This window comes from Sinocyclocheilus grahami, unplaced genomic scaffold (genome assembly GCF_001515645.1).
Source record: "Sinocyclocheilus grahami isolate Dianchi unplaced genomic scaffold, SAMN03320097.WGS_v1.1 scaffold235.1, whole genome shotgun sequence".
Classification (NCBI taxonomy): domain Eukaryota; kingdom Metazoa; phylum Chordata; class Actinopteri; order Cypriniformes; family Cyprinidae; genus Sinocyclocheilus; species Sinocyclocheilus grahami.
Genome location: NW_015505414.1, coordinates 505108 through 531792, shown reverse-complemented (window position 1 = coordinate 531792; position 26685 = coordinate 505108). Strand labels below are relative to the sequence as shown.

The 26685-nt window shown below is 40.8% G+C and overlaps 2 protein-coding genes across 2 annotated transcripts in view; both read left to right on the top strand.

Moving 5' to 3' along the window:
- Nucleotides 1-6971, top strand: part of LOC107597722 (collagen alpha-1(XXI) chain-like) — a 139204-nt gene extending 132233 nt beyond the window's left edge. The window contains exons 29-30 of the mRNA XM_016288892.1: nt 5658-5735; nt 6122-6971. Coding sequence (XP_016144378.1) covers nt 5658-5735; nt 6122-6309 — 266 coding nt within the window. The 3' untranslated portion in view covers nt 6310-6971. The remainder of the gene's footprint in view (nt 1-5657; nt 5736-6121) is intronic.
- Nucleotides 6972-8580: 1609 nt separating this feature from the next.
- Nucleotides 8581-23133, top strand: bmp5 (bone morphogenetic protein 5). Its single transcript, XM_016288899.1, has 7 exons — nt 8581-9203; nt 12872-13064; nt 17812-17960; nt 20575-20772; nt 21807-21883; nt 21989-22099; nt 22356-23133. The coding sequence occupies exons 1-7, from the start codon at nt 8750-8752 to the stop codon at nt 22503-22505; spliced, it is 1332 nt and encodes a 443-aa protein (XP_016144385.1). The 5' UTR covers nt 8581-8749; the 3' UTR covers nt 22506-23133.
- The last annotated feature ends 3552 nt before the right edge of the window (nt 23134-26685 follow it).

Sequence of the window (26685 nt, the reverse complement as noted above, 5' to 3'; positions counted from 1 at the left end):
CTAGCCAATTAGGGTAATACAAAATATGTAAGTCTCTGGGGTGGTGACACGGGCTGGCCGGCCTGGGTAGCCTTACCATGGAAGAATTCACATATGGGATCGCTGCAGGGACCACTACATATGGACACCCAACCTAACACATCTTCCACAACTCATACGAGTGTGGGCCTGGAATCAGACGCTCTGCCACGTCTGACTGCCGGGGGGGTGACGGAGGAACTCACAGGGTTAGCCATTTCTAGGGAACTCTACTGGAGCAATAGACACACGTATCCAGCCCAGCGGGCGGGAGTGGCGTTGCAAGCCGACACTAGAACGGGTCCTTCGCGCTACTGGGCTCTACATGAAGGCTATAGAATCTAGCGAACGTGTTAGGTGTCGCTCAGTCCGCAGCTCTACAAATATCTGTCAGCGAGGCGCCTTGAGCCAGTGCCCAGGAGGAAGCAGCACTTCTAGTTGAGTGTGCTCGCAACTCAAATGGGCAAGGCACATCTTGGGATTGGTAAGCCAAGACAATAGCATCCCCTATCCAGTGGGCTAACCTCTGTTTGGAGACAGCCTTTCCCTTCTGGTGGCCTCCGTAACAGATAAAGAGCTGGTCTGAAGTTCTGAAGCTTTGTGTTCTGTCCACATACACAGCGCGCACGGGACAGAGAAAAGTTAGGGCTGGGTCTGCCTCCTCCGAGGGCAGTGCTTGCAGGCTCACTACCTGGTCCCTGAAGGGCGTGGTAGGAACCTTGGGCACATATCCAGGCCCGGGGTCTCAGGACAACATGAGAGTTGGCCGGCCCGAATTCTAGGCATGATTTGTCGACCGAAAATGCCTGCAGGTCCCCTACCCTCTTGATGGAAGCCAATGCAGTCAAGAGAACTGTCTTTAGTGACAGAATTTTCAACTCAGCTGACTGCAAAGGTTCAAAGGGAGGTCTCTGCAGTGCCATGAGCACCAGAGACAGGTTCCAAGAGGGTACCGAAGTAGGACAAGGAGGGTTCAACCTCCTCGCCCCTCTAAGGAACCTGACGACCAGGTTGTGCTTACCAAGAGACTTACCATCAACTGCATCGTGATGTGCGGCAATTGCGGCAACATACACTTTCAGGGTGGAGGGAGACAGCCTTCGCTCCAACCTCTCTTGCAGGAAGGAAAGCACGACTCTGACCGGACATCTTCGGGGGTCTTCCCGGTGGAAAGTACACCAATCAACGAACAGGTTCCACTTCAAAGCATAGAGGTGCCTCGTAGAGGGAGCTCTAATGGAAGTGATGGTGTCTACCACTGATTGGGGTATGTCATCTAGAATCTCCGCGTCCCATCCAGATACCAGACATGAAGTTTCCAGAGGTCTGGACGAGGTGCCATAGGGTGCCCTGTCTCTGAGAAAGCAGATCCTTCCTCAGAGGAATGGGTCAAAGAGGGGCTGTCGCCCTGGGGCCAGATGTGCACCAGCGCATCCGTGCCGAGGGTGCCCTCGGTCAGGGAATAAAACAGCTGGCAATGGGCCGAGTCCAGAGAGGCAAACAGGTCTACCTGTTCGTCTCCGAAGAGGTTCTAAATCAGCTGGGTCACCTGGGGATGGAGCCGCCACACTCCTGGAAGCGCAGATTGTCGTGAGAGCTTGTCGGCTGCACGATTGAGCATGCCAGGGATGTGAATGAACCTCAGATGCTTCAGACTCCAGAGGAGGAGATGGCGGGCGAGTTGCAACATGCGGTGGGAGAGTAGACCACCCTGGCGGTTGATGTACGCAACGGTTGCAGTATTGTCCATACGGACCAGCACGTGCTTGCCATGTAGCAGCCCTTTGTGGCGGCCCAGCGCAAGACGTACTGCTAGCAATTCGAGGCAGTTGATGTGCCAATGCAGTTGAGGCCCCGTCCACATACCCGACACTGCATGCCCGTTGTACGTGGCTCCCCAGCCCGTGGCCGAGGCATCTGTGAACACCACAGCATGCCTGGACATTTGCTCCAGGGGGACTCCCGCCCATAGAAACGAAGGGTCTGACCACGGGGTGAAGGTTTGGCGACAGTACGGGGTGATAGACACCCGGTGCGTGCCGCTCTGCCATGCCCATCTCGGGACTCGGCCATGAAGCCAGTGCTGAAGCGGCCTCATATGAAGCAACCCGAGCGGCGTTACTGCAACCACGGATGCCATATGCCCCAGGAGCCTCTGAAAAAGTTTCAGTGGGGCCGCTGTCCTGCCTCTGAATGAATTCAAGCAGTTCAACACTGACTGGACGCGCTCCTCTGTGAGTCGCGCTGTCTTGTAGACTGAGTCCAACTCCATACCGAGAAAAAGAGGTTCTCTGCACAGGGAGAGTTTGCTCTTTTCTCAGTTGACCCAAAGTCCCAACAGGCTGAGGTGATGAAGCACCATGTCCCTGTGTTCACACAACTGGTCCCGAGACTGTGCCAGTATCAGCCAGTCATCGAGATAGTTGAGAATGCGAACGCCACGTTCTCTGAGTGGAACAATGGCTGCCTCCGCAACCTTTGTAAAGACGCGAGGCGACAGGGACAGGCCAAAGGGTAGGACCTTGTACTGATAAGCCCCACCCTCGAACGCAAACCGTAGGAACGGCCTGTGTCGAGGGAGAATTGAGACATGAAAGTACGCTTCCTTCAGGTCGATCGCTGCAAACCAATCTCGGGGACGGATGCACTCGAAAATGCGTTTTTGTGTTAACATCTTGAACGGGAGCTTGTGCAGGGCCCGGTTCAAGGTTCGCAGGTCCATGATTGGCTGTAACCCACCACCTTTCTTGGGCACAATGAAGTAGGGGCTGTAAAACCCTGCCTTCATATCGGCTGGAGGGACCGGCTCAATCGCGTCCTTCGCCAGTAGGATGTCGAACTCTGTCCGTAAGACAGGGGCATCGCTGCTCCACACAGAGGTGAAGTGGATGCCACTGAACTTGGGGGGACGCCAGGTGAACTGAAACGCATAGCCGAGTCTGATGGTACAGATGAGCCAGTGAGATGGGCTGGGGAGCGCTTGCCAGGCACCCAGACACGTGCAAGTCGGACCAACAGAAAACCACAGACGTACCCGGGGTGGGGCAGCGAGGTGTAACACAGGCACTCGACTCGGGAGGCAATGAGGCGGCTCGAAGTGGAGTCTGTGTGTGTTGTGCCACACTTACCTGGTTCCAGGGTGGGGCAGAGGGTGTGAGAGAATGCCTGGTGGAGTCTTCGACCCACACACTCCTGCCTGCTGGCGAAGAGAAAGGGGGAAGGGAGTAACAAGGTGTATGCAACACGCCGCACACTGCCAACCACGCCCTCTTGTGACCCAGAGATAGAGAAAATTGCTCTTTTTTTTAAATGTTGGTACTGCTGGACTCCGAGGAGCCAGCGGTGGAACAAAAGGAAACAAAGGATTCTCCACCCGGCCCTCCTCCGGGGGAGGGAGTGGTCCGGACACCATCTCCCGGAGAGCAGATCCTCCCATCTCTGGGTCGCCCGTCTCAGGGCCGCTTGCCCTTACGCTTATTGCCTGGTTTGGCGGGGGCCTGGACGGGCTGGGCGTTCCCCTTGCGGCCAGCCGCCTGCCACCTAGGTGGAGGCTGCTGCTTAGGCTGAGCAGGGGCGGAGGTGGCCGCCGGGGTGCGCCCTCGGCGACTAGCAGATGAAGGCGCTGCAGCTGACGACTGGGTGGAGGCAGCAGCTGTTCGTCGGGACAGGATGTGCTTAATCGCCTCCATCTGCTTCTGTGCCGCTGAAAACTGGTGGGCAAAGTTTTCAACAGCGTCACCGAAGAGGCCGGCCTGACAGAGAGGGACGTTGAGGAACCAAACTTTGTCGGGCTCACGAATATCTGCCAGGTTCAGCCAAAGGTGGCGCTCCTGGACCACTAAGGTGGGCATCGCCCGACCCAGGGAGCGTGCAGTGACTTTCGTCGCCCGTAGGGCAAGGTCTGTCACTGCACGCAGTTCCTGCATAAACCCTGGGTCAGAACTACCCTTGTGCTGTTCCTTGAGTGCTTTGGCCTGGTAGACCTGTAGGAGCACCATGACAAGCTGTGTAAGCCTTGCCCGCCAGAGAGGACGAGAACTTACATGCTCGGGAGGGGAGACGCAGATTACCCCGCCAAGAGGTAGTGGTCTTGGGACACAGTTGCATCTCCACAAACCGCTCCACTGGGGGGGAGCTCCACGTACCCCTTAGCCGCCCCGCCATCGAGGGTAGTGAGGGAGGAAGAAGGACCAGACCAGCTTCGGGCAGAAAAAGGTGCCGTCCACGATTTAGTCACCTTACGACTCATGCACCTCCGGAAAGAAAGGTACTGGGTCGGAGCGCTGAGAACCAGCATGGGCCGCTCCAAGAAACCAATTGTCCAGCCGTGAGGGTTTGGGACATGGTGGGGGGTTCCACTCAAGCCCGACACTCGCGGCGGCCTGGGAAAGCATAGTAGCCATCTCTGGGTCTGACTCGGGCAACGCTGCCACACCCGAAGTGCGCAGCACAGCCGAACCTTCATCCCCGGAGCACATACACTCACCCTCCGATGCAGCGACCGACATCTGGTCCTCTGGGGGATCCCCAAAAGTGACGACTGGTGCCGCACGAGGCGGACCATCACGCCCTCTTGGAGGCTCCACTGGTTGCAGTGTCATGGAGGAGGGAGGAGTCCGAGGACTTTGACTCTGCGGGGTATTCCTCACTGTAATCCTCAGGTCACCTAGGTTATTAACCAAAGTAACCTTCTTCTGAGCTGGCCCAGAAGAAGAACTAGATCGGGAATATACGAAGGGGCTCCAGTCCCGCAATGAGAACATGTACCATCCATGAGTGCCACCTCAGCGTGTGCGAGGCCCAAACACATGAGGCAGTAATCATGACCATCACCAGGGGCCAGGTAATGACCGCATCCAGTAGCACACGGTCTGAATGACATCTTGAAAAAGACGCAGGATCTCTGTGTGTATGCTCTTTTAGGAATTTGCTCTCTACTGGTGCTGAAATGCACAGGGGAAATGGCCACGGCTACACAACAGTACAAATAGTGCAAGCCTGTTGTGAGCACTCACACTCGTTGAAGGCGCACTCTACAGCGAGCTGTGAGAACAGCTGTTTTGCTCTCTCGTGAGATCACGACCAACACTGTCAGCGCCGTCACAACCCCGCACCAGACATGCAGAGGCTCCTTCCCAACGAGCAGCTCGTCTTCCACCACTTTCCAAAGAAAACACATGCGTAAGAACAGCACATGTGTTTGGCTCCGAAGCGAAAAGTAAATATGCGACACACCGGCTGCTCATTAAATAATCGTGCTGCAGCGCAGAGCAGCTGTGGCAATTATCGCATGCCAATGTGCATTGGCTCGTTTTTCTTACACTCGAAGTAGATTGGTCTCCCAAAGCGATCCCCGATTCATCGGTCAGTTTCGACGTATGTCGAACGTGACCAACTGAAAGGGAACTGAAGGTGACAGATGATGTGTGTGAGACAAACACAAGCTTGACAGATTCAGATGGGATTTAAAACAAATTTCTCAAACGAATCCCATGGGGCTTTTGTCAAATTAGATTTCCTGCAGTAGCTTAAGGAAACTGGATGAATAGCTTCCAAAGTGAAATTTGTATCAGCATAGATTTACATGTATTTATTTAAATTGTTTTGAACACACAGTTTTTTTTTCTGGCTATGTTCAGGTGATCCAGGAGAAAAGGGTGAGAAAGGAAATCAAGGACGGTCACAAATTGGAGACCCAGGTATCCCCGGACCACCAGGTGAGCAGATGCAGCACCACTACTAACATATACAATTTTTATATATTTGTTTTGCCCTGAGATTACATTATATAATGTTAATACAATTTTTTGTTTGTTTGTTTGCAATAAATATAGTTTTCCATTACAATTTCCCACCCTATCTGGCCTTAACTGCCATGAAATGAGCAACAGCTCTTCACTCTACTCTTGTTGTCATGTGTAATATATTTTAACTGCTCGATAGCTCTGGAAACTGGTCGATAGCATTCTCTTTGCAAAGGAAGGTTATAGTTTCAATAGTACTTCAAACTAAATTTGATTAATGAAATGGCATATTTAATAATTAATGAAGTCAAGTAATATAGGCAGTGAGGTTATTTTACAGACACATTATTTTGTTTCAGGTCCAATGGGTCCACAAGGGGTCAGAAAACCAGGCCACCCAGGAAAGCCGGGCCCACCTGGTCACAACGGCGAGGAGGGGAAGAGGGGGCATCCTGGCGAGCCCGGTCAGCCAGGCGTGTGCCATCCTTCCATGTGCTACAGCGCAATGTTGCGAAGAGATCCTTTCAGTAAAGGGCCAAACTATTGACAGAGCTTTGGCTGAAATGCAGACAGTCTGGATGCGGTGCTGCTCAGTGAATGAAAGAAAACAATAACAGCGAATCTTTCCAATCTCAGGATGATCAAATTTTTCAAGAGTGTTTCTCACTCATGGACACATGAAGTACCTCTTAAAGTGTAAATAACAAGATGATGTTATCATCTACATTATCACCACCAATTGTCCATGACTCAGTTCAACACTTGTATTTCTGTGTCACAAGCTGAGATGTGCCATGATTTATTCACGCTGTTTCTCATGTGGCATGAAACGCATCAGCTGAATACTTGTGAAAAGCATCCAGTGTGAGGAGTTCTACAACACTCGCAGTGGAAATTCTACCTAGATATCGACTTTACTTCCTCAATCTCTTGCTCTCCCAAGTGGCGTTCATCCATCACCAGCCAATCATCTCGTCGTATTTATAATGCTAGATTTACTGTCTATTTTGCATTTGTGTTTCTTTTTGGTCAGATGTTTCTTTTGCTGCTTGCAAGCTTTTCATGGGAGGTGTGGGAGTTCTTTTGTAGCGCTTTATGTTTTCTTTTCTATATTGACGTCTCTCAGACATCCATTATAATTATTGTCCATTTAGGTATTACAAGGGTTCCCACATCTTTTGACCAATGAATTTCCTTGTTTTGTTTTTTTCTAGGCATTTGTGATTACAGGAAACAAAAACAAAAAATCTATCTTAAAATGTTTTATTCTATCCTGTAATATTTTAGAGAAAAACTATATATGTATATTCACTATAGAAATGTCCACGCCTTTACCAGGCCTGGGGTCACAATTTATAATTCTCTGATATTCCAGGTTTTCCAACTCTTTACTACACTTAAGATTGCAAATGTGAGTGTGATTAGATAATATCTATATTAAATATAAAAAAAGGTAAATTGAGCAAATTTATGATATACATTTTAATCCACCTTTACAGCAGATTGTCATGAAATACACAATTCTGAAAGCTGTTTATCTTTTACCCTCGGTCGGTAAAGGGTGTGTAGTAGAGTGTAATAAAGCTCACCTTCCCATAAATGTATAATTTGTTTTTGTTTTGTTATTTATAAGAACTGATATCAGTTACAGCTTCTCCTGTGAGAGCACTTTCTTATTTTTGCAGTGATTTTTTCAATTCTAACTTTCATGTGTTCGAATGACTTTTGATAATATTAATTAAAATCTTTTTTTATTATTTTTGTTGTTGTTGCTTTATGTTCTGTAACAAAAAGGCTATTACTTATGATGTGGAAAATGTTTACTCTAGTTTCCAGCATGTGTTTCGCAGCATTCTTATAATGTCCCATATCAAGGTCATAAATTAATAAGTGTTTCATGTAAAAGCATCTCAATGTGTGGGGCACATTGGAGTCCTACACCCTAATTTTATTTTATTTATTTAGGTAACAGCTGATCTAATCAAATTATTCTGATTGAGGATTACTGTTAATAGATTGTTGAAATAGGTAACATAAAATGATGAGACTGCATATACAGTAACCATTAAAGCTAAAATGCTACTAAAAACTTCTACTGTTAAAAATGCTGCTCTCCTGCCATTCCACTCAGCCCGAGCTCCAGTCCTAGATGTCGCTCTTGCTCTTTCTTACATTTTGGATGGTCCCTAATATTAAGACTTGCCCTTTAGGTTTTAATTCGGGCTTACATCCATTGGATTTTTATACTACCAGTCAGTTTGCAAACTTGTATTAGTATTACAATTGCAGTTGTTTGCCATTTTAGAAGTTGAAATAATAATAAGAGATGTCCAAATTAGATGCCCAAAGGAGATGTCCTATTACTTGGTCTATTGGCGACAACTGAGTGCACTTTTCCGAGCAACGCTGAAATAAAGCTGACAGGTGTTTGCCCGCCTGGACGTTTCCTTTGACTAATCACGAAAGGTCTCATATATCAAGTGTCTCTCATTTCACGGTGAGCTTGCATTCATGCCCCAGGTCAACGATGTTTTATATACGACCGCTAGAGGTTGACGCAAACCCTCCAGAGTGTGGGACGGACTACTGCTTTCAACACTTTTTCAGGGATGTAGTCTTCCGTCGGTGCATGCACAACTTGAGCTAGTTCATGCACTGACTCCTGAAGTTGTGCGCTTTCGCTCCCAGGCGGTCGGTGCTGGTTTCAGTAAATGCACAGGTGAAGTTTCTCTCTCTATTTGTACATTATTTGTATGATGCTAAACAATTCAATTCAGCATTCGATTCAGTTTAATAATAGCAACAGCTGACCTGAGGCATCACCTTGAAGCCTAAGAAGGAATTCATTCTAGGTTTGAGAGGAAATACGGAATAAAGACTTGATTCATATAGATATTGAACAAAGTTAGCTATTAACGGTGCACCATGGAGAGCACCATCATCAACCCAGCACTTGCTTGGTGAAAGCATCATCCTGAGAGATAAAGATGAGAGCGCCAACATTTGGACTTCTGTGGAGCTGTCTCGGTTTTCTTCACGGCGTCCAATGCGGTTTAGGAGAGAATCATGTGCATTCGAGCTTTATTTACAGGCGGTTGCGTAACCACGAGCGGCGAGAGATCCAGAGAGAAATCCTCTCCATCCTGGGCTTGCCTCACCGTCCCAGGCCCTTCTCCCCGGGTAAACAAGCGTCGTCGGCACCGCTCTTCATGCTGGACCTGTACAACGCGATGACGACCGATGAGGAGGACGCGATACTCGGGAAGACGCTCTCTGGGAAAGCGCGTAAAAGCGCCTCTGGAGTTCCACATGGATACTCGAGCGCGCCGCAGCAGCCTTACCGCGCGGCACCGTTGACCAGTCAGAGCCCGCCTTTGGCCACCGCGCAAGACACCAACTTTCTCAATGACGCGGATATGGTGATGAGTTTTGTCAATCTGGGTACGTATAGTTGGGTGGCAGGATTTGCTCTTGATGTGTGTCAGTATCTAGGCTAATCCTCGTGCTCTGTTCAAATTCACCTGAATGTTGTATGTGTAAAATATTAATATTTGTTCTTTTGATTTCAAATGAATCAAAACCTATGAAAACAATGTATTGGATATTCACAGGTTTTAGTTTTCTCTATACATTGATGCACTTTTCAGAAAGGTGATTGCTTTCCAGTAGAATGTATAAAAATAAAGAAAAACAAATACCAATAAACATTTAGCTGGAATACATCTCTACAGAGTGTATGCGCTTTTTAGGATATATATATATATATATATATACAAATTAAGAAATGCCAGTCTGAAGCTTTAATAACACAGGCACATATTTTGAGCTAAGGACCTCAGACATCAGAACACGTTTAAACTTCAAATATGTGCTTGTTTATAGAAGGAATGCAATTACAGCCTAACTCCTGATTTTAAGTGGCAATTATTGATAATTGGCAGCTACCGTTTCATTTGTCAAAATATTACAGATTTAGTGCCTCACCAAGTTTACAAACTGTAAAATTATAGCCTATTGAATTTAGTAGACACACGGGAGTCTAGAAGGGCTGAGATGAGTAAACAAGCTTCTTACAGATTTTGTTGAAAAAAAAAAAAATTTATATATATATATATATATATATATAGATAGATAGATAGATAGATAGATAGATAGATGTCCATTTGCTGGTTATTGAAGTGAAAACATCTCATTGGAAAAATCAAAAATGCTATTTTGAATGAATTCATTATTGAAGTACATTGTTCAACAACAATGCTATCAAAATGCCATCAATATAGCCTGTTTCACTTGAGGCCGTTTGATGATGTTGTGCACTTATGTGACATTTCTATTAGACTATTTTAGCAAGTCTGTCTAATAATAATGATTTTTATTAAACAGTTTTGCACTATTGCTAGGTTCTTGCAAACGTCTGTGTCTTTGTAAGGAATTCATATCTATGCCATTGTTCATTTATTCAAAAGTACACTCTTAAAAATAAAGGTGCTTCAAAAGGTTCTTCAAGCGATGCCATAGAAGAGCCATTTTTGGTTCCACAAAGAAGCATTCAGTCAAAGGTTCTTTAAAGACCCATCTCTTTCTTACCTTTTTGTAATCTGAAGAACCTTATTTTGCCTTAAAGAACCTTTTGTGAAACAGAAAGGTTCTTCAGATAGTAAAGGTTCTTTATGGAACCATTTAGACAAAAAGGTTCTTCTATGGCATCGTGAAGCACCTTTATTTTTAAGAGTGTAGTGCCTTCTTTCGAATCCAGTGTTAAAATAGCAAGGTGATTTTTTTCATATTACTGGAATATAGTCCTCCACATTTACGCTGTCCTTGAAAACTCTATAAACGTTGTATATATAGGACTGTATGGTTACTGGAATTGCAGGTTAGAGAGAAAATAAAAATGTGGCTATAAAGAGTGTCATTATATCAGAATATACTCCTTAGGAAACATACATGCACGTACTGTAAAGTAGAAAATGTGAAGCAAATCATGAAGGACGTGTACATGCAGGGTTTGTTAATATCCTGTCATTAGTAATAAATCCTTTTTGCTGATATTTGAAGAATGTTGCAATAAGACGAACTGTATACAACTTCAGTGGCTGTGACCTCTCACCTCACAGTTCATGTAAACTTATCAAGTGACTGTCTGACCTGAGGACAATTTGCCTTAATTACTTCCTGTTGTCGAGCAGAGGAAAGAGCTTGAAGAAAGGACGTTTTTGGTCTAAATCTGGTAATCTGGTGCCAGTAGCTAGCCTTTTTTTCTTTCTTTGCTAATCTAATTTATGCGTTAGACGCTGGTTTAGCCATATTTTTTGCTTGTTTTTCCATTAAAGGACATGCCGTTAAAGGTCACTGTTTTGTTTATGGAGAGGATAAAATCCCACACCCAGATTAATCACAAAAATTCTGTTTTTGTTTTATTGATTTGTCCGAAAAATACAAAAGGGAGTTCAGAATAAACAAAGTTTGGGTCTCAGATATGGCAGAGTAAATAAAGGTGTGTGTTAAGGTAGAGCCCATCATCACCTTAACTGCGCTCCATGTGTTTTCACTCAGGAGAGTGAGGGCATATACAGCGTCTTCTTTCAAAGCGCTGCAGATCGTTCAATGTACAACGAGACGAAAGCACTAAAAGGATCCTGGAGACATTGCATGCTTGTGTTGATGCTGTAGTTCATGAGTTTATGAGTTAGGAGAACGATCAAAATGGACACTCGTAGTAAAGAAAAACAACAGCTATGAGTAGAGCGAATGGAAAATTTAGCTTAAGCCTCCATTCAAAGGTAAAGACTGGATCATTGCCATGCAGGCAAAATATGCTTTAACTTCTCCATTGATCTCTTGAAATGAATGCGCTGAATTAATCTCTCTCAATATCTCTCTATTGCCCGGAAAGCACTAGATCCCCATCCTCTGTTCTTAATTAGCAGCCAGGATGCTGAAGTTGAGTCTGGCCAGCTGGTGTAACTGTGGCCTGCCCTCTGACCTCTCCGTGTTAAGTAACTACAGACTTTCACTGTAGATAAACTATCAGAGAAGCTGAGCTGTGCTCTTTCACCGGCACCACAAAGCAAGCACACTTCAGCTCTGCTGCTCCATGAGCAGTGCTGTATGTCTGCATATCACTCTATATGCATATTTTAGGCAATGCTTCAGAAATGAGGATATCAGACTACTTGGAATTACCGCAACAAGATCATTTCAACCCGTTTGTTCCTTGCACTTTGTAGTTCAGTAATATACCAACAATCTTTTAGTTTTACAAACCCAACAGTTTCACGTCTACCAAACGGTTGAGATGTCCATAAATGTAAAAATAAATAAAGAAGCATATGCTGATAGTATATCAATGAAGTCAGCATATTTTATCTGCATATGCTTTTGTGGGGGGGGGGCTTCAGAATTGCAGTGATGGCACAATCAAGTTGAGTAGCATGTTCTCAGCATGATTTTCACTCCTCAGTTGGTACCTCACTGAATGTCAGAGGCCTGTTCAAGGGTTAAAACACACATTGAGTGCAATGCTTGATCACCATCTGGCAGAACAGTTTCTAGATATATAGAGAAAGCCTTATCTACTAGGCACATCCAGTATATCAAAAATGTTTTCTCGTTAAGGTTTCTACCATTTAGGACACTTTTAGGAGGTAGCACTAAATTTCTGACAATGATAACATTTCAGGCGCATGGTATTTGCAACAGATTAGAAAGGGGGATCTTGGGAGGTCAGAATATCAAAGTAGAAAGCTTGTGATTTAACTCAACATTTGTGTCTTGTCAGCTTTTCTCTGCTAATGCAGTGTGTTATTAGCGAAGGCCTGTTTTTCTTACCTGACAGCCCATTCATCATGGATAGAGCATACAGGGAAGGGCTTGTGTAGTGCCTGCTACCTGTGCTTAGATGGCTGCTTTAATGGACTGGATACTGCTTTTGATGGTCGTCCAGATGTGTGGATTAGGCGTGGAATGTTGACGGTTTTGATGAATGACTTTTTAAAGAAAGCATCTCCTGACACTTTACATGTGTGTGATAGTCTTCCTCCATTCTACAGTGTGAGAAAAATGAGTCCCGTGCACCTTCTCATGGTGCGCTTTGTGTTTCCATGCAGTCGAGAGGGATAAGGATTTCTCCCATCACAGAAGACACTACAGGGAGTTTCGTTTCGACCTGACCCAGATTCCAGAAGGTGAGGCAGTGACCGCCGCCGAGTTCCGGATTTACAAGGATCAAAGTCACGTCAGATATGAGAACATCACACTCAAAGTCACCATTTACCAAGTCATCAAAGAATATCCAAACAGGTGAGATCTTTCCCCATTTTACACCACCGTTTGAAAGTTTGTACACAATAGAGTGAATTAATGTTTCTCATGATCCCATTCCTTAAATTACTTCTTATAGAATGCATGCATTTCTTTACAAAATGAAATCAAAGAACACAAACAACACCATTGTTAGTGGCCATAATTAATTCTCAGGGAATTCTCCACAACATTTTAATCAACATGTCTGGATGAGTTGGAGCAGATGGAGCAAAGGAAAAGCAGCCAATAATTGTCTAATGCATACAGTATGAACTTCTTCAAATCCATTTAAAAAGCATCACAGTATGAACCTCATGAAGTTCAAATACTTCTTAGATCACTTCTTGGTCACAACTTTATTCCCATACTTGTGTTATTTCATATTTTATTCTTGTATATTCTTATTTCATAAGAATGATTAAACTTGGCTTTTTACAGGTTGTGTAGTTCCAAAAAAAAAAAAAAAGATAATGTTGCTTGCTATCTAAAAAGAATGTGCCAAAAATACAAACACTCCATCAATTTACAAACATTGAGGACTACGAAATAGATGGGCACCATTCTGTTCAAAAGTTTCTCATCTGCTCATCAAGGCTGCATTTATTTGATCAAAATACAGTGAAACAGTAATATTGTGAAATATTGTTACAATTTAATATAACTATATTCTATTTGAATATATTGTAAAATGTAATTTATTCCTGGGATCATATTCCTGGGATCAAAACTGAATGTTCAGCATCATTACTCCAGTCTTCAGTGGATCCTTCAGAAATCCTTACATAACAAAGACGATAAGAAATCATTCTGTAAAGTGCTGATTTTTATGCTTAATATTTTTCTTGAAATGTCATACTTTATTTTTTTTAAGGATGAATAGTTTTTGTTCTGTCATGACAACTCTAAGAGTAAGAGCAAATAATATGTAATCATGTAATCCATAAAAAAACGAACTGTAATCTGATTATGTACTGATTACAAATAATTTTACTAATAAAAGTATTAATTTCTTTGAAAAAAATGTTTTTTTGAAAGGCAGTCTTCAAATGTTCTGCCTGGTCAGTATCAAAATTGTCTGAACCTTTGCTAGGTGAGTTTAATACACAATCTCATAGCAGGACTTTCAATAAATGATAGAGAAACGTTATCAGAGAAAGACCTTTTTGATGGTACATTTATTTATGAACTGCATCCAAACTCTCATATATTAAAATATAAATTCTGTAAACCTCAGATGATTTGTAAACATTTGTATGGCTTTAAATTTAATGCAGTAGTAGTAATAGTGGTACTCTTTATTTTGTCCCTTCACAGGGCAATTTCTGCAGTATCAACATCAATAGCCTAACACAATAAACTAAATCCACATATAAAATATCACAACATACTCAAACCACAAACCCAGGCATTTACAATACACAACTCCCTCGTGTATTTAAGATGTAAATATGAAAATGTAATTACATATTAAGTACATAAAACACTAAACACACTATTGTGTTGAAAAAGCTCTTTTACAGCTGAACAAAGCATCAGCGGTATTTTTTCCCCCCAGAGTAACACGTTAAGTTTAAATTAAACCTGACTTCCAATTAAACCTGTAGGGTAGTCTCTTAAAACTCTGCCTGGTCTGTGAAACACTTTAGGCAGGCAATCAAGCGGAAAATAAAAAGACATCCTGTTTACACGAGTGAGTCTGGAGTCTGTCTGGAGGTTTCCCTTGTGACGATTAAACTGAATGTGTCAGGATGTTTTAAGACTGTAATTTGTCACCATTGAAAGACTGACAATGGTACACAATGTTTCAGAGAATGCGTGGAAAAAGTTAAATACATGTGGCTAATATTAATGTAACACATTTTGGAACTTTTTCCAAGGATGATGTTGTGTAACATGATTCAGGAGCACGTGTCTCAAGCGTTGCTTTTACAACTACTGTAGGCTACCATATTTACTACAGGATCTATTAATGTGTAACTAATAGCATTGCTTTTGCTGAATGTAAATCTTTATCATTCTGAGTATTCCACAAAGAAGATTTACTTTATGGAGTTTTAAAGCCAAGGCTGAGGAGGAGCGAGTTAATTTGATCCTGTCAATCATTATGCAAGCGTATATAAACAGCTGCGTACCTCACTACCATGATGACTCTTCCAGCATCCCTCAATCACCCCATCTCCTGCCTTAAATCTATCCATTCATTACCACATTCATTATTATGTAACCTTTGAACTTGAGCACTCTATGTTGCACTGCAAGCCAAATCTGTTCACCTTCATCAAACTCAAGTGTTATATGAACTTTTGAAATACAGTGGATGTTTACGTTATCCTCAGCTATTAAATTGACTCAAAGCCTCTACAAAATTATTTTTTGGGGAAGAAAATCCTTTTCATTTCAATTCATTGTTCAAAAGATGTCGGAAACAAGATTATATTATAGATATTGAACCTGTTAGATCACTTGTGTCAATGTAGTTCAATAAGGTTTGAGTTAGAATGGTAATACAAGTCCTTCTCAACACCTAAAGTGTGGGAGGTCCAACCTGTGCCTTTAATTCACAAAGAAAGATTGCATAGTCATTGTGAAATTATTTTTTTCCTAAGAAAACTACCCCAGCTTTGCTGATTTTTATTTATTTTTAATTTTTAAATTTTTAGGATATAGCCATCTGGGCTTTACTAAAAGAACATGACAATAGTCCAACTCTGTTCTGTAAGGATCACTCAACCTCTTGTCCTCTAGGAATCATTTTGTTTTAACCAGAGCCCACCCGAACCAAAGCAAACCTGTTCTTCCTCAGTCTCACCAGACATACTTGCTGGTACTGGCCATGGATAAAGCTTTCCATTAACAGCTCATTTGCAAGTTCCAGCACTTATGAAAGTCTTGAAAGTCCATCAGTTATCACTCTGTGCATATCTCGACTGCTTGTCAAAGTGCTTGCACCCCAGACAGGGCCATCTGGCCTTAATAGAGGGCCTCTGCGTCAAGAGACTTCCAAAGCTTTCCAAAAGTGAGTCTGTGCCCACCTGCCTCTTCATGGTTCTAATGGTCTTTTAATCTAGATTGAGACCCGTGACTTATCTTGAGTCATACATGGGCACACCATAGACAGGGCCTTTTCTCACCATGAATGAATGCAGCTGAAACATTTAAGCGGAGATACGGCTCTCCTGGGGCAATGAAACAGGGGTTTATAATGGATTCTGCCATCAGAGGCCCTGGAACCCTTCCTCATGGCTGTGTTTATGAGGCGTCTACGTCCGACAACTTCACACATTCACTCCTGTGTCCGTACTGTGATTTTCCTGTGATTAGTGGAAGTTATGTGTTTCACAGCTTAGCACCCACTTCTTACAGCCTGCCAAAGCGTGCCCACTGTGAGTGTTAAAGGCAGGTATAAATGAAACTTTATACCTTTACAAAACAATATTGTGGTACCTACAGTACCTTGATGGTTAGGATTGGGAATAGAAAACCAATTCTTATTCAGAACTAGTTCAATTTATTTATTTGAACCAGGTGACATTAGTTTCTGTTCAGCAGAGAAAAAAAACTGAATTTAATGAAAGCAAAAGACTGGGTGCCATGACACAGTAAATAGACCACACGTTTCTAGTGCATTGTCGTCTCTGGCTGTTCGCAGTTTGATGTAATCCAACTCGCAAGCGACTGAACTGTTTTAATGAATTGACTCTAAAATCAGTCTGAAACTCACGGGTTCACTATTTGTTTGAATCAGTCTAATAACTCGCTGGCTGAATCGGTCAGAGCAGTTCTTGACTTTTTCACTGAACCAAAAGTCATTACTTTTGTTGTGCCAAACTGGAAATGAACCAAGAACTTTTAATGTGTTATGTTGAACTGCAGGCTCATGAGGCTTAAATCAGTGTAATTACCAACTGGTTGTTCACATGGCAAAGTGTAACTGAAGATAAACATTCAGAACAAAGTTTTTGACATAACAGATGGTCTTCTAATAAAAGGAAATACAGCAAAACGCCATTGTATTTGTTTAGAAAAATCATCATCAATAGTGGAATCAGAATATTTAACAGATGGTAACACCACAGTACTTTGATGCATACCATGGAACTGAATGGTTTACCATTAGCCATGGTATTCACATGGCACTCCACGGTACTTTAAAGAATTCCATGATACTTGGCGAGTTCTGAGAACATGTATTAGCATCTGTTTTCATCTCTCCCTGTCTTTTGAGGTCAGTGTATATAATGCACAGATAGCCTACTTTATGTCAGTTGTATTCACTTGGTCACGCTGAAGTTGAAAAGAAAATGAGAATATTGAGTTGTAACAGGGATGCAGAATGTGGTGGTGTGCTGCGCTCGCCCTCATTGTGGCATGCTGGGACGTGCCACTGTCTCTGATCATTTTTCCTGTCTGCTGTCTCACTGTGTGGCCCATGTGCTGTTTTGGAACATCAGTTAAGTAGATGAACAGGAATGGCTTGTTGACAAAATTGTGGTTGAGATGAAAAGGAAAGGTTGAGAGAAAATTTGGTTGCACTCGTTTCAATATTTGTTTTTGTATGTTATAATCAACATGGCTAATTAAGATGCAGAATGACTGCAATGAGCAAAATCCAACTCATTCGTCCCGGATTTTAAACATGTCATTACAGTTTAACATTCATCTATTTGTGGGGGACAGTGAAATATTATATTCAAAAATATTATGTAAATCACATTGTCATAGTGCATTCTTATTGTCTCATTAGGGATGCCGAAACATTTCTCTTGGACTCAAAAAAGATCCGTGCTACTGATGGGGGGTGGCTGGTGTTTGACATCACAGCCACCAGTAATCACTGGGTCCTGAACCCGCAGCAGAACATGGGCCTACAGCTCTGCGTGGAGACCACTGACGGTAAGACAGTAACATCTACGCTATAAATAAGGGCACTCACACAGTTTATGCTGCGTCAGAGAATGCAGTCAGAGGATGGTACTGGAAACTGGAGTGTCAGTACTGAATAGATTACTTACAAATTATAGTCCATTACTGATTAGAGATTACATGATGAAAACTGTAATTAGTAATGCAATCTAGGTTACTCTTTTTAGGTGATGTATCATGACTACATTTTATATGAATTGTTTTTTTCAAACTTGTTTTAAACTTACCATGAAATGTACCATATTGACACAAAAATCAGAGAAAGAAAAGATATTCCTTTTTTCTTTGATATTAACATCATAAAATGCATTCAACATGACATTAAACACTAAGCACTAAAATATACTAACACTAAAATAATTTGTTTACCTGCATGTCAATGTGACCATTAACTGACATTGGAGAAGTGTAAACATGCGAATGTTAAGTTAAATTATTGAAATATTAACTTCATTATTATTATAATATTAATATTAAATCCCTGCATTACATGAACAAATATTAGTAAATATGAAAACAACAATGACATTACACACCAAAACTGGATATGACTGGATATGATGAAGATATTGTGCTTCACACTTGAAAGAGCTTTGGGTGTACAGCAATACACAATAAAGCCCTATATAAATGCATCATTCATTCACAGTTATACATCACAGGTGTTTTGTAACTTGCTAAATTATTTTTTTCATACATGGTCTAATTGCTTGAGAGGTGCTTTTTTCACCCACATTTAGAATCATGGTTCTACATGGCACACAGTAGGATTTTTAGAAAGGGACATTTTAAACAGAAAAAGAAGAATTAGGGAGAATAAATCAATTGTAAATTATTTAATACAAAGTTCTGTCATGAAACTCTAGATGGCGCAGGCCAATAGGTTCCAATTCAGTCTGAAATAATCACATGATTATTCACATGGCACAGCTGTTTGGTTTCTTTCGCATCAGCAGCCAATGCTCTTGCTGCACAACATTCAAATACTTGGCTAGAGCATGCTGTAGCAGTTGCAGTGTGTTTCAGAAACCCTCCACCTTCCCCAGCTCCACCTGTATAGGGATATACAGGGTAATTTCATGTTTGTTATGTATGGGGGTAATTTCATATATACAGTATATGTGCAGCAGCAGTATTCCCTACATGCTCACAGCAGCATGTCTGTGGATGCATTGGCTGCAGCAAGTCTCGATGCTTGCTCTGTCATAGCAGCAGCGTAGTAGATCAATTAAACCAAGACCAAACACATTAACATTGGCATGTACTATATATTACCATGTAAAAACTCTTTGAGAGTTGTCATGACAGAACTGCCACTGTGCAAATATGTAATCATGTAATCCATAAAACAACCTATAATCTGATTATGAGCATTATAAAATGTATATACTGATTACGAATACTTGATTTTTGGAATCTGATTACGTAATCCATATAACATGTAATTTAGCTACTACCCAGCTCTTTGGAGTATAATGCCACTCCACACATTATTTTTATATAATATATAGTTTTGCTTGATAAATTACTGACAGAGTGTTTCAGATAGTAATGCTCATGAAATTGTCATTGGCCAGTGATCACTGGGAGTCTGAAATCTGTTGGAAGTGAAGTACTGTATGTTGCACAAAAAAGTAAAAAATTTTCCCAAGTTGTGCAGTAGTCATACAATATCTTTGTATAGCAATTTCACATTCAAATAATGATGTGTCGCAACAACTTTGAGGTCAATGGTGCTATTATTCATTAGTATTTCCTACTATGGCCAACTGTGGTCATGAGTTCCATTGGTTCCAACATAGTGCGATGATTTGGTGTTTCCCAAAACCATAGTTCTAACGAACACTGGAAAACAGCATCACAAAAATGTGTGGTTGGAACTACAGCTTTCAACTTATGGTATAGCATAGGGTTTTGTTAATATGACGTGGACTTAAATACTGAAGATCATGGTCTTGGGCACAATAAGTGAGTTAACATGCAGTACAATCTATATGTTTCCTTCCATATATATGCACAACTTTTATTCTGATTCTTTTAAGTGTCAAGAGAATCAAAATGCTGTTTTTGAAGAGCGTACATGTGCTGTAGTACACTATGATGTAAAAATCAACCTGCAGTTGAATCACACATCTGGAAATAAATAAATAGCCGAATTGAGGCAGTAATTAAAGCAAAAGGAGCCCCTACCAAGTATTGAGTACATGTACAGTAAATGAACATACTTTCCAGAAGGCCAACAATTCACTAAAAATTTTTTTTTTAATTGGTCTTATGAAGTATTCTAATTAGTTAGTGAATTGGTGGGTTTTTGTTAAATGTGAGCCAAAATCATCACAATTAAAAGAACCAAAGACTTAAACTACTTCAGTCTGTGTGCATTGAATTTATTTAATACACAAGTTTCACAATTTGAGTTGAATTACTGAAATAAATGAACTTTTCCATGACATTCTAATTTATTGAGATGCACCTGTAGTTGTGGTGATTTTGCCACCCAGGAAGAGGTTTTTATGACTTAATCATGGCTGTTTGTCTAACGTTGATCTTTGTAATCGGATGCATTCTTCTGTTTGATATTCAGGTAGAAGCATCAACATGAAATCTGCTGGCATCATCGGAAGGGCCGGACCTCAGTCCAAACAGCCATTCCTGGTTGCTTTTTTCAAAGCCAGTGAGGTTCTGCTCCGTTCTGTAAGAGCCACAGGAAACAAGAGGAAGAGCCACAACAGAAACAAAAGTAGAACACAACAGAAATCTTCACCAGCTCTCAAAAGTGGAGGTACAGTACAGTTTTTCGATATTTAAAAACATTCAGAGGTGCTGTAATTAATGTTATCCATTTTTCTAACTTCCACTAGACACAGCCAAAGAGCAGCTTCAGCTCACTTTCTGACATCATGTACATACATGTTACACAAAAAAACTCAAAAGCAGTTTCTTGATCTCACAACCTCTTGTCTAATTACTTGATCAAACTAATTGAACTAATCACTGGATTTATGAAATTTGTCAGGTTAGTGGCATCAAATCTATAAAGATACTCAAGGCACATTATAAGAAGGTGCTTGTGGAGAATGTTGTGCCATTATTATTGTTTTTTTTTTTAGCTACACCAGTATAGTGCTTTCAAGTGTTTCAGATAAACCATGGCAGGTAAAATACAAAATAAACTCTGGTTCACATTAGTTGTCAGTCAGATGGTGTTCAAGGCATGATTACAATCATGTTTTTAAAGAAGCTCAATGTCCCACTGTCCCTTCTTTGGCTTTTACAGCGGCTAGGGCCACCACAGAAATGTGTGATTTCCTAGGCTTCTTTTTCAGGGATATTAGAGGGATACTTTCTGCACCATCATTTGTATAGCGCTTTGTACAATACTGATTGCGTCAAAACAGCTTTAAAGTGTCAAACAGAAAAATAGTTTGTCAATAATACTGAATTGTTCCAGCTAAAGTTAGTTCATTGATGATTCAGTGATGTCATCATCCAGTTCAGCTGTCTGTGCAAACAGTCTGTGCAATAAATCACTTACAACATCATTGATTTGCAATTAATAAGTAGCAGTGTTTTTAATCCACAGTTCTAGATGACTCACTTGAGGAATACCTGCTGAGCTTACCTAATGTTTTCTGAATGTAGGCCTCTTTGCTGCCATCAAATTACTGAGTATTTACTGCATTCAGAGTCTGTATACAAAGACGTCCTGCCAGCTGCAAACATAGTGCACACTGAGCCCACACACACTCCTAGACTAAACAACACGACTACCTCAGTGTTTGAAGGCTCAACGACTGTTTTGTTGCTGTTATCTAGATCAGAACACTAGTGAACAGAGACAAGCCTGCAAGAAGCATGAACTTTACGTGAGCTTCCGCGACTTAGGATGGCAGGTAAATGCATGTGGCGGCTCGCAAGAGATCAATCAATTACCAGACTGCACAGCGTGATTGCTTCATTCAGCCAGAGAATTCATCTCTGTCTCTCTGTCATTTTAGGATTGGATTATTGCTCCAGAGGGCTACGCAGCCTTTTATTGTGATGGAGAATGTTCGTTTCCACTGAATGCACATATGAATGCGACAAACCATGCGATTGTGCAGACCTTGGTAAGCGTCCCTTGTTTATAGCAGCAGCTTTAAAAATTAGACCTAAAAATGGACAGCAGTTTATATATATATATATATATATACATAACTTGTAGTTCATGTATTTCATGGTAAAATTAATAAATACATTTCATTGTTTAGTTTGAAATATATTTTTGTTAGATAAACCATTTTTGTTACTATGTTGTCTCCAGTTAAAACCCACTGGTTTTTAGTCACACATGTCATACATTTCTCTTTTTTTTGCTCATCTTAGGTCCATCTAATGTTTCCTGATAATGTGCCAAAGCCTTGTTGTGCACCGACCAAACTGAATGCCATATCGGTGCTGTATTTTGATGACAGCTCAAATGTAATTCTGAAGAAGTACAGGAATATGGTGGTGAGGTCCTGTGGATGTCATTGAGGACAGATGAGCTTCTGTGTCATATTGCTGGAATAACATATCAAAAGAAATAGTTTTTGACATTTGATGTACAGTATTATGTATATATTAGCTCATAATTCCTCTTATTTATTTGGCTTTATTTTTTAATAACGATTTTTTTATATGAGAGATGTAGATGAGTTACCACTGATCCACAGCTGATTGCTCTTTCTCTGAAAATATTTGAATAAGTTAGAGAGAGTTTTACAGGATCACGTCTAATTTCCTTTCTTTAGATTACATGTCAGATTTATAAGCAACCACTCCAAAACAGAACTGCTGCTATTTTACCAAATAAGTGTAAATGCCTTAAAGTCTAAGTCACCTAAATACATTTTTTTATGTGGGGAAAAACAGCCATATTGGATTTTGCAAACAAACAAATGTTTTTCTTTGTTACTGAAACTATTGTGGTGTTGTTGTAAAAGCACTGAGTCCTAGGACTATACATATTTCCTGAAATTGACCAAGGTATCGCAGCCCACAATTACTGTTCCATATTAGTTTCCTTTAGATATCAGTGGGTGGACATGCAAAATTAAGTTAGATTTTTTTTTCAAGCAAATATGCTTCTTCCCTATATACACTTGTATTAGTACTCTGAGTAATATATATATATATATATATATATATATTTTTTTTTTCCTTTTTAAATATTGCATTTATTATTTTAGAACAGTGTTTGTATGTCATTAAATATATTTTCAAATATATTTTTTGTGTCTGTCTCTACCAGTTGTTGCAGGTTTTGCGTAAATTTGCTAGAAAACTCTATTACTCCATTTTTTACTTTTTGTTAAGCTGGCAAATGTTTGCATGCAAATAAATCTGTTGACCTCATCTGATCACATGATAAAGATTTAATCAAAAATCTGTCTTTTTTTTTTAAGAAGAACATTTTTGTTGAATGCCAGAAAATTGAATGATTATATTTGACTTAATTGAAACCAGTGTTCAGGGCACCCAGATGTTATGTGGTCCCGATCTAAAAAGAGTGTTGACGTCCAATGAATAGTGGAGGCCACCTGTTAACTTAACATCTAGCGGCATGAATGATTTGCATTCCTGCGGCCTGCTGCCCTACATGATTACAACTGCTGTTCCACAATCCCATCTACTGTTTAATATCATGGATTCCTTCCAATTCCACTAAATGTCTTCCTTTCTACAACACCAGGCCCAGTATGAATGCTGCTATTTTAAGGAAATCTGTGCCAGTGACTCCCTTAGTATAAGCCCTGTAGCCACATAAAAGGGGAAAGGGAGCATTCGCCATTGTGAGTATAGATGAATATACTGTCCCATTCCCTGCAGAGAGCACACACATGCACACGATCGATCAGAGTGGGGCTCTTCAGATCTTTGGATGCTCATTTGACGTTCAACCTAAATGATAGCGTTTACACGGTTAATATCAGACTTTTGTCCAATGTGTATGAACCCAATTGCCATAACCGGATTAAGCCAATATTCTGGTTTCTTGTATACTGAGACAGCTGGAATAAGCTTATGTGAATTGGAATTTTGTGTTATGATCTGCATATGTACAAATGAGAGTAATTATCAGTGCTACAACACAAGGTGTGTGCATTTGTGAAAAATCAAGCTATCCAGATCATTTTCAGTGCAAAAAGGAGACGGATTCAATTACGTTTATTTATTTTTTTCCAGATTAAAGGCTTATTCAGACCACAGAGCTTAGTCGGAAAATTATGTGCATGTAAACATGCTTGTTGAAATTGTTAACAGAATTTGGATTTTATGTTTTTTGAACCATAAACCTAGGGGACACCCACCGCACCACAAATCTGTGCCTCATACGTTGAGATTCTAGCTCAAATTGCTGCTCTGTTTCTGCTCTTTGACTTAATTGTAGTAATGAGCTTCATATGCTTGTTGTTTTGTGTCGTCAAAGGGTCAACTGTCAGTCATATCCCTGTTACACTGCAATAAACCTTGGTATGCCTGAAATGAAACCACAACCTACAGTGGACGACACACGACCACTGCTAAAAATGTAGTTCTGTTGTCCCATACACATATACATGTAGTGGAAGTAGACGCATATTAAAATGATTAGGAGTGTGTTTTATCTAGTTAGGTAAATATTTAGGACACTACACCCCAAGAGAACACAATCTGTACGTGCACAGCTTTGTTTAAATGAATGGGAAACACATTACTTTTAACACATGTGACATTGGTTGAAATATGAATAATACCTAAAGGCATGGAAAAGTTTATTTTTATTTTTCTTGGTGATTCCACACTGTAAAAATGACCTTTTTCTTGTTCTGTTTGTGGATCATTCATGACAACAAACAAATTAATGACACAAATAAATAAAATGTCAATCACTATAATAAAGTATCAACGTTGTCATATTTATTTGTAAAATTCTTCTCCCATTACTTTAGCCTATCGTGAGCTAGAACATTTTTCTTTTCTTTTCTCTGGTCTTATAGTTTATTTTGAAAGTGTCTGCTTGCAGTCGGTCCACAACGCTGCTGAAACTTGATCTAATCAAAATGTTTTCCAGTTTACTTTCTTAATTTTACCACATACCCTTTTTCCAACTTGGGTTTAGTGGGTGGGCTGTAGACCCTTATTACAGCTCAATCAGACGTCCCTGAGTAAGTCAACCATCTGGGTCACATTTTTAACATGCTAGTAACCAGGACAAGGTCACGGCTCAGAATACAGAGGATGTGTTCTGAGTCAAATGTTATTTGTGTGTGTGTGTGCACTCTTGCTTTGGTGTAAAAGAGGTGAAAGAAGACTATGTTTGACCCCAGAAGTCCTATTCAATCTGTGTATAAAGGAACACCTGTATACCGCTCCATTCCCAATCACTGCCAGAGTGTTTCAGGACTGGACTGTGTTTACCTAAAACAAAGAGCCACTGAGCCAGGTCATGCGTTACAGTGATTTTATCATGGGTAATGCGAATAATCCTCTTAAAGTGGTATAACCACTGTAACACACATGCATGACTGGCTTCATAAAACTATATATATATATATGGCTTTTTTTTACATTCTCTTTTTTCATTTTTTATATAATTGTTTTACCCCACAGATCTTGTATTAATTTAGTAGCTTTAGATTTTATTTTAAAAAGGAGCAGGTCTTATTTACATCACTATAATATTACACCAGAACTATTTACATCCTATAATATTTACAACACTGTTATGTTAGGTAGTATTCTAATAAAATAAGCTTGTATTACACCGATATTTTAGATGGCAGTTAAATTTTACAATTCCTGATTCCAATTTCAATAAAACAGCAATACTTCAAGTCTAACATATAAAGTTCAATTATTTTATCATTATTAAAGAAAAGTGAAAAGTCAATAAAATAAGTACAAATTACAAACATTAACACAAATAAATAAATGGAACAAAGATACAAATTAAACACAGCTGACAAGTGTTTGTAAGTGTTCAGGTACAGAAACGGAATAATCAAATGTAAAGTAACACTGCATAGTCGTCAGTGTCTAGATTAAATATAGATTAATCCTTGTTAAAGCTAAAAAGTTTATTCAGTCAAGAGCAGTGAGTGGTTATCTCTATTTTTTTCTTAGATTAACAATATGGACACCGACAGCAGCTGGTAAATTAGGCGCGGTCACTTTAAGAGACAGTGCATTGATCCAGTAGAATGATACACATCAGATTGCTTTCTCAACTGTTTATGTTCACTTAAAGGGGTCATATGACACGATTTCAATTTTTCCTTTCTCTTTGGAGTGTTACAAGCTCTTAGTGCATAAAGAAGATCTGTAAAGTTGCAAAGACTAAAGTCTCAAATCCAAAGAGATATTCTTTATGAAAGTTAAGAGTCAGCCACACTTACCTAAAACGGCTCGTTCTAACACGCCCCCACATACATACGTCACTATCTGGGAAGATTTGCATAACGCCGCCCAAATGTTCACGCAAAGAAAGAAAGCGTAACTTTTATTCTCGCTGTAGTATTGTTGCCGCCGCCGCCATGTCGTGAAGGAGCTGTGTGCTTCGTTGTGAGAGCAAAACTGCTTTGTTTGGCCTTTCAAAAGAGAACGATATTGCTTTGTCATGCCTGGAGCTGATCCGTGCTGGTCACTGAGGAAATACTTCAACTTCGCACTGTCGATCGCCGGATCGGCTTTC

Bases quoted from the DNA above. Each gene is read 5' to 3' on its own strand.
- bmp5 (XM_016288899.1), top strand. From the start codon at position 8,750: ATGAGAGCGCCAACATTTGGACTTCTGTGGAGCTGTCTCGGTTTTCTT. The intron at 20,773-21,806 runs GTACAGTACAGT...GCTGTTATCTAG, and splicing joins ACCAGCTCTCAAAAGTGGAG to ATCAGAACACTAGTGAACAG. The intron at 22,100-22,355 runs GTAAGCGTCCCT...TGCTCATCTTAG, and splicing joins ATGCGATTGTGCAGACCTTG to GTCCATCTAATGTTTCCTGA.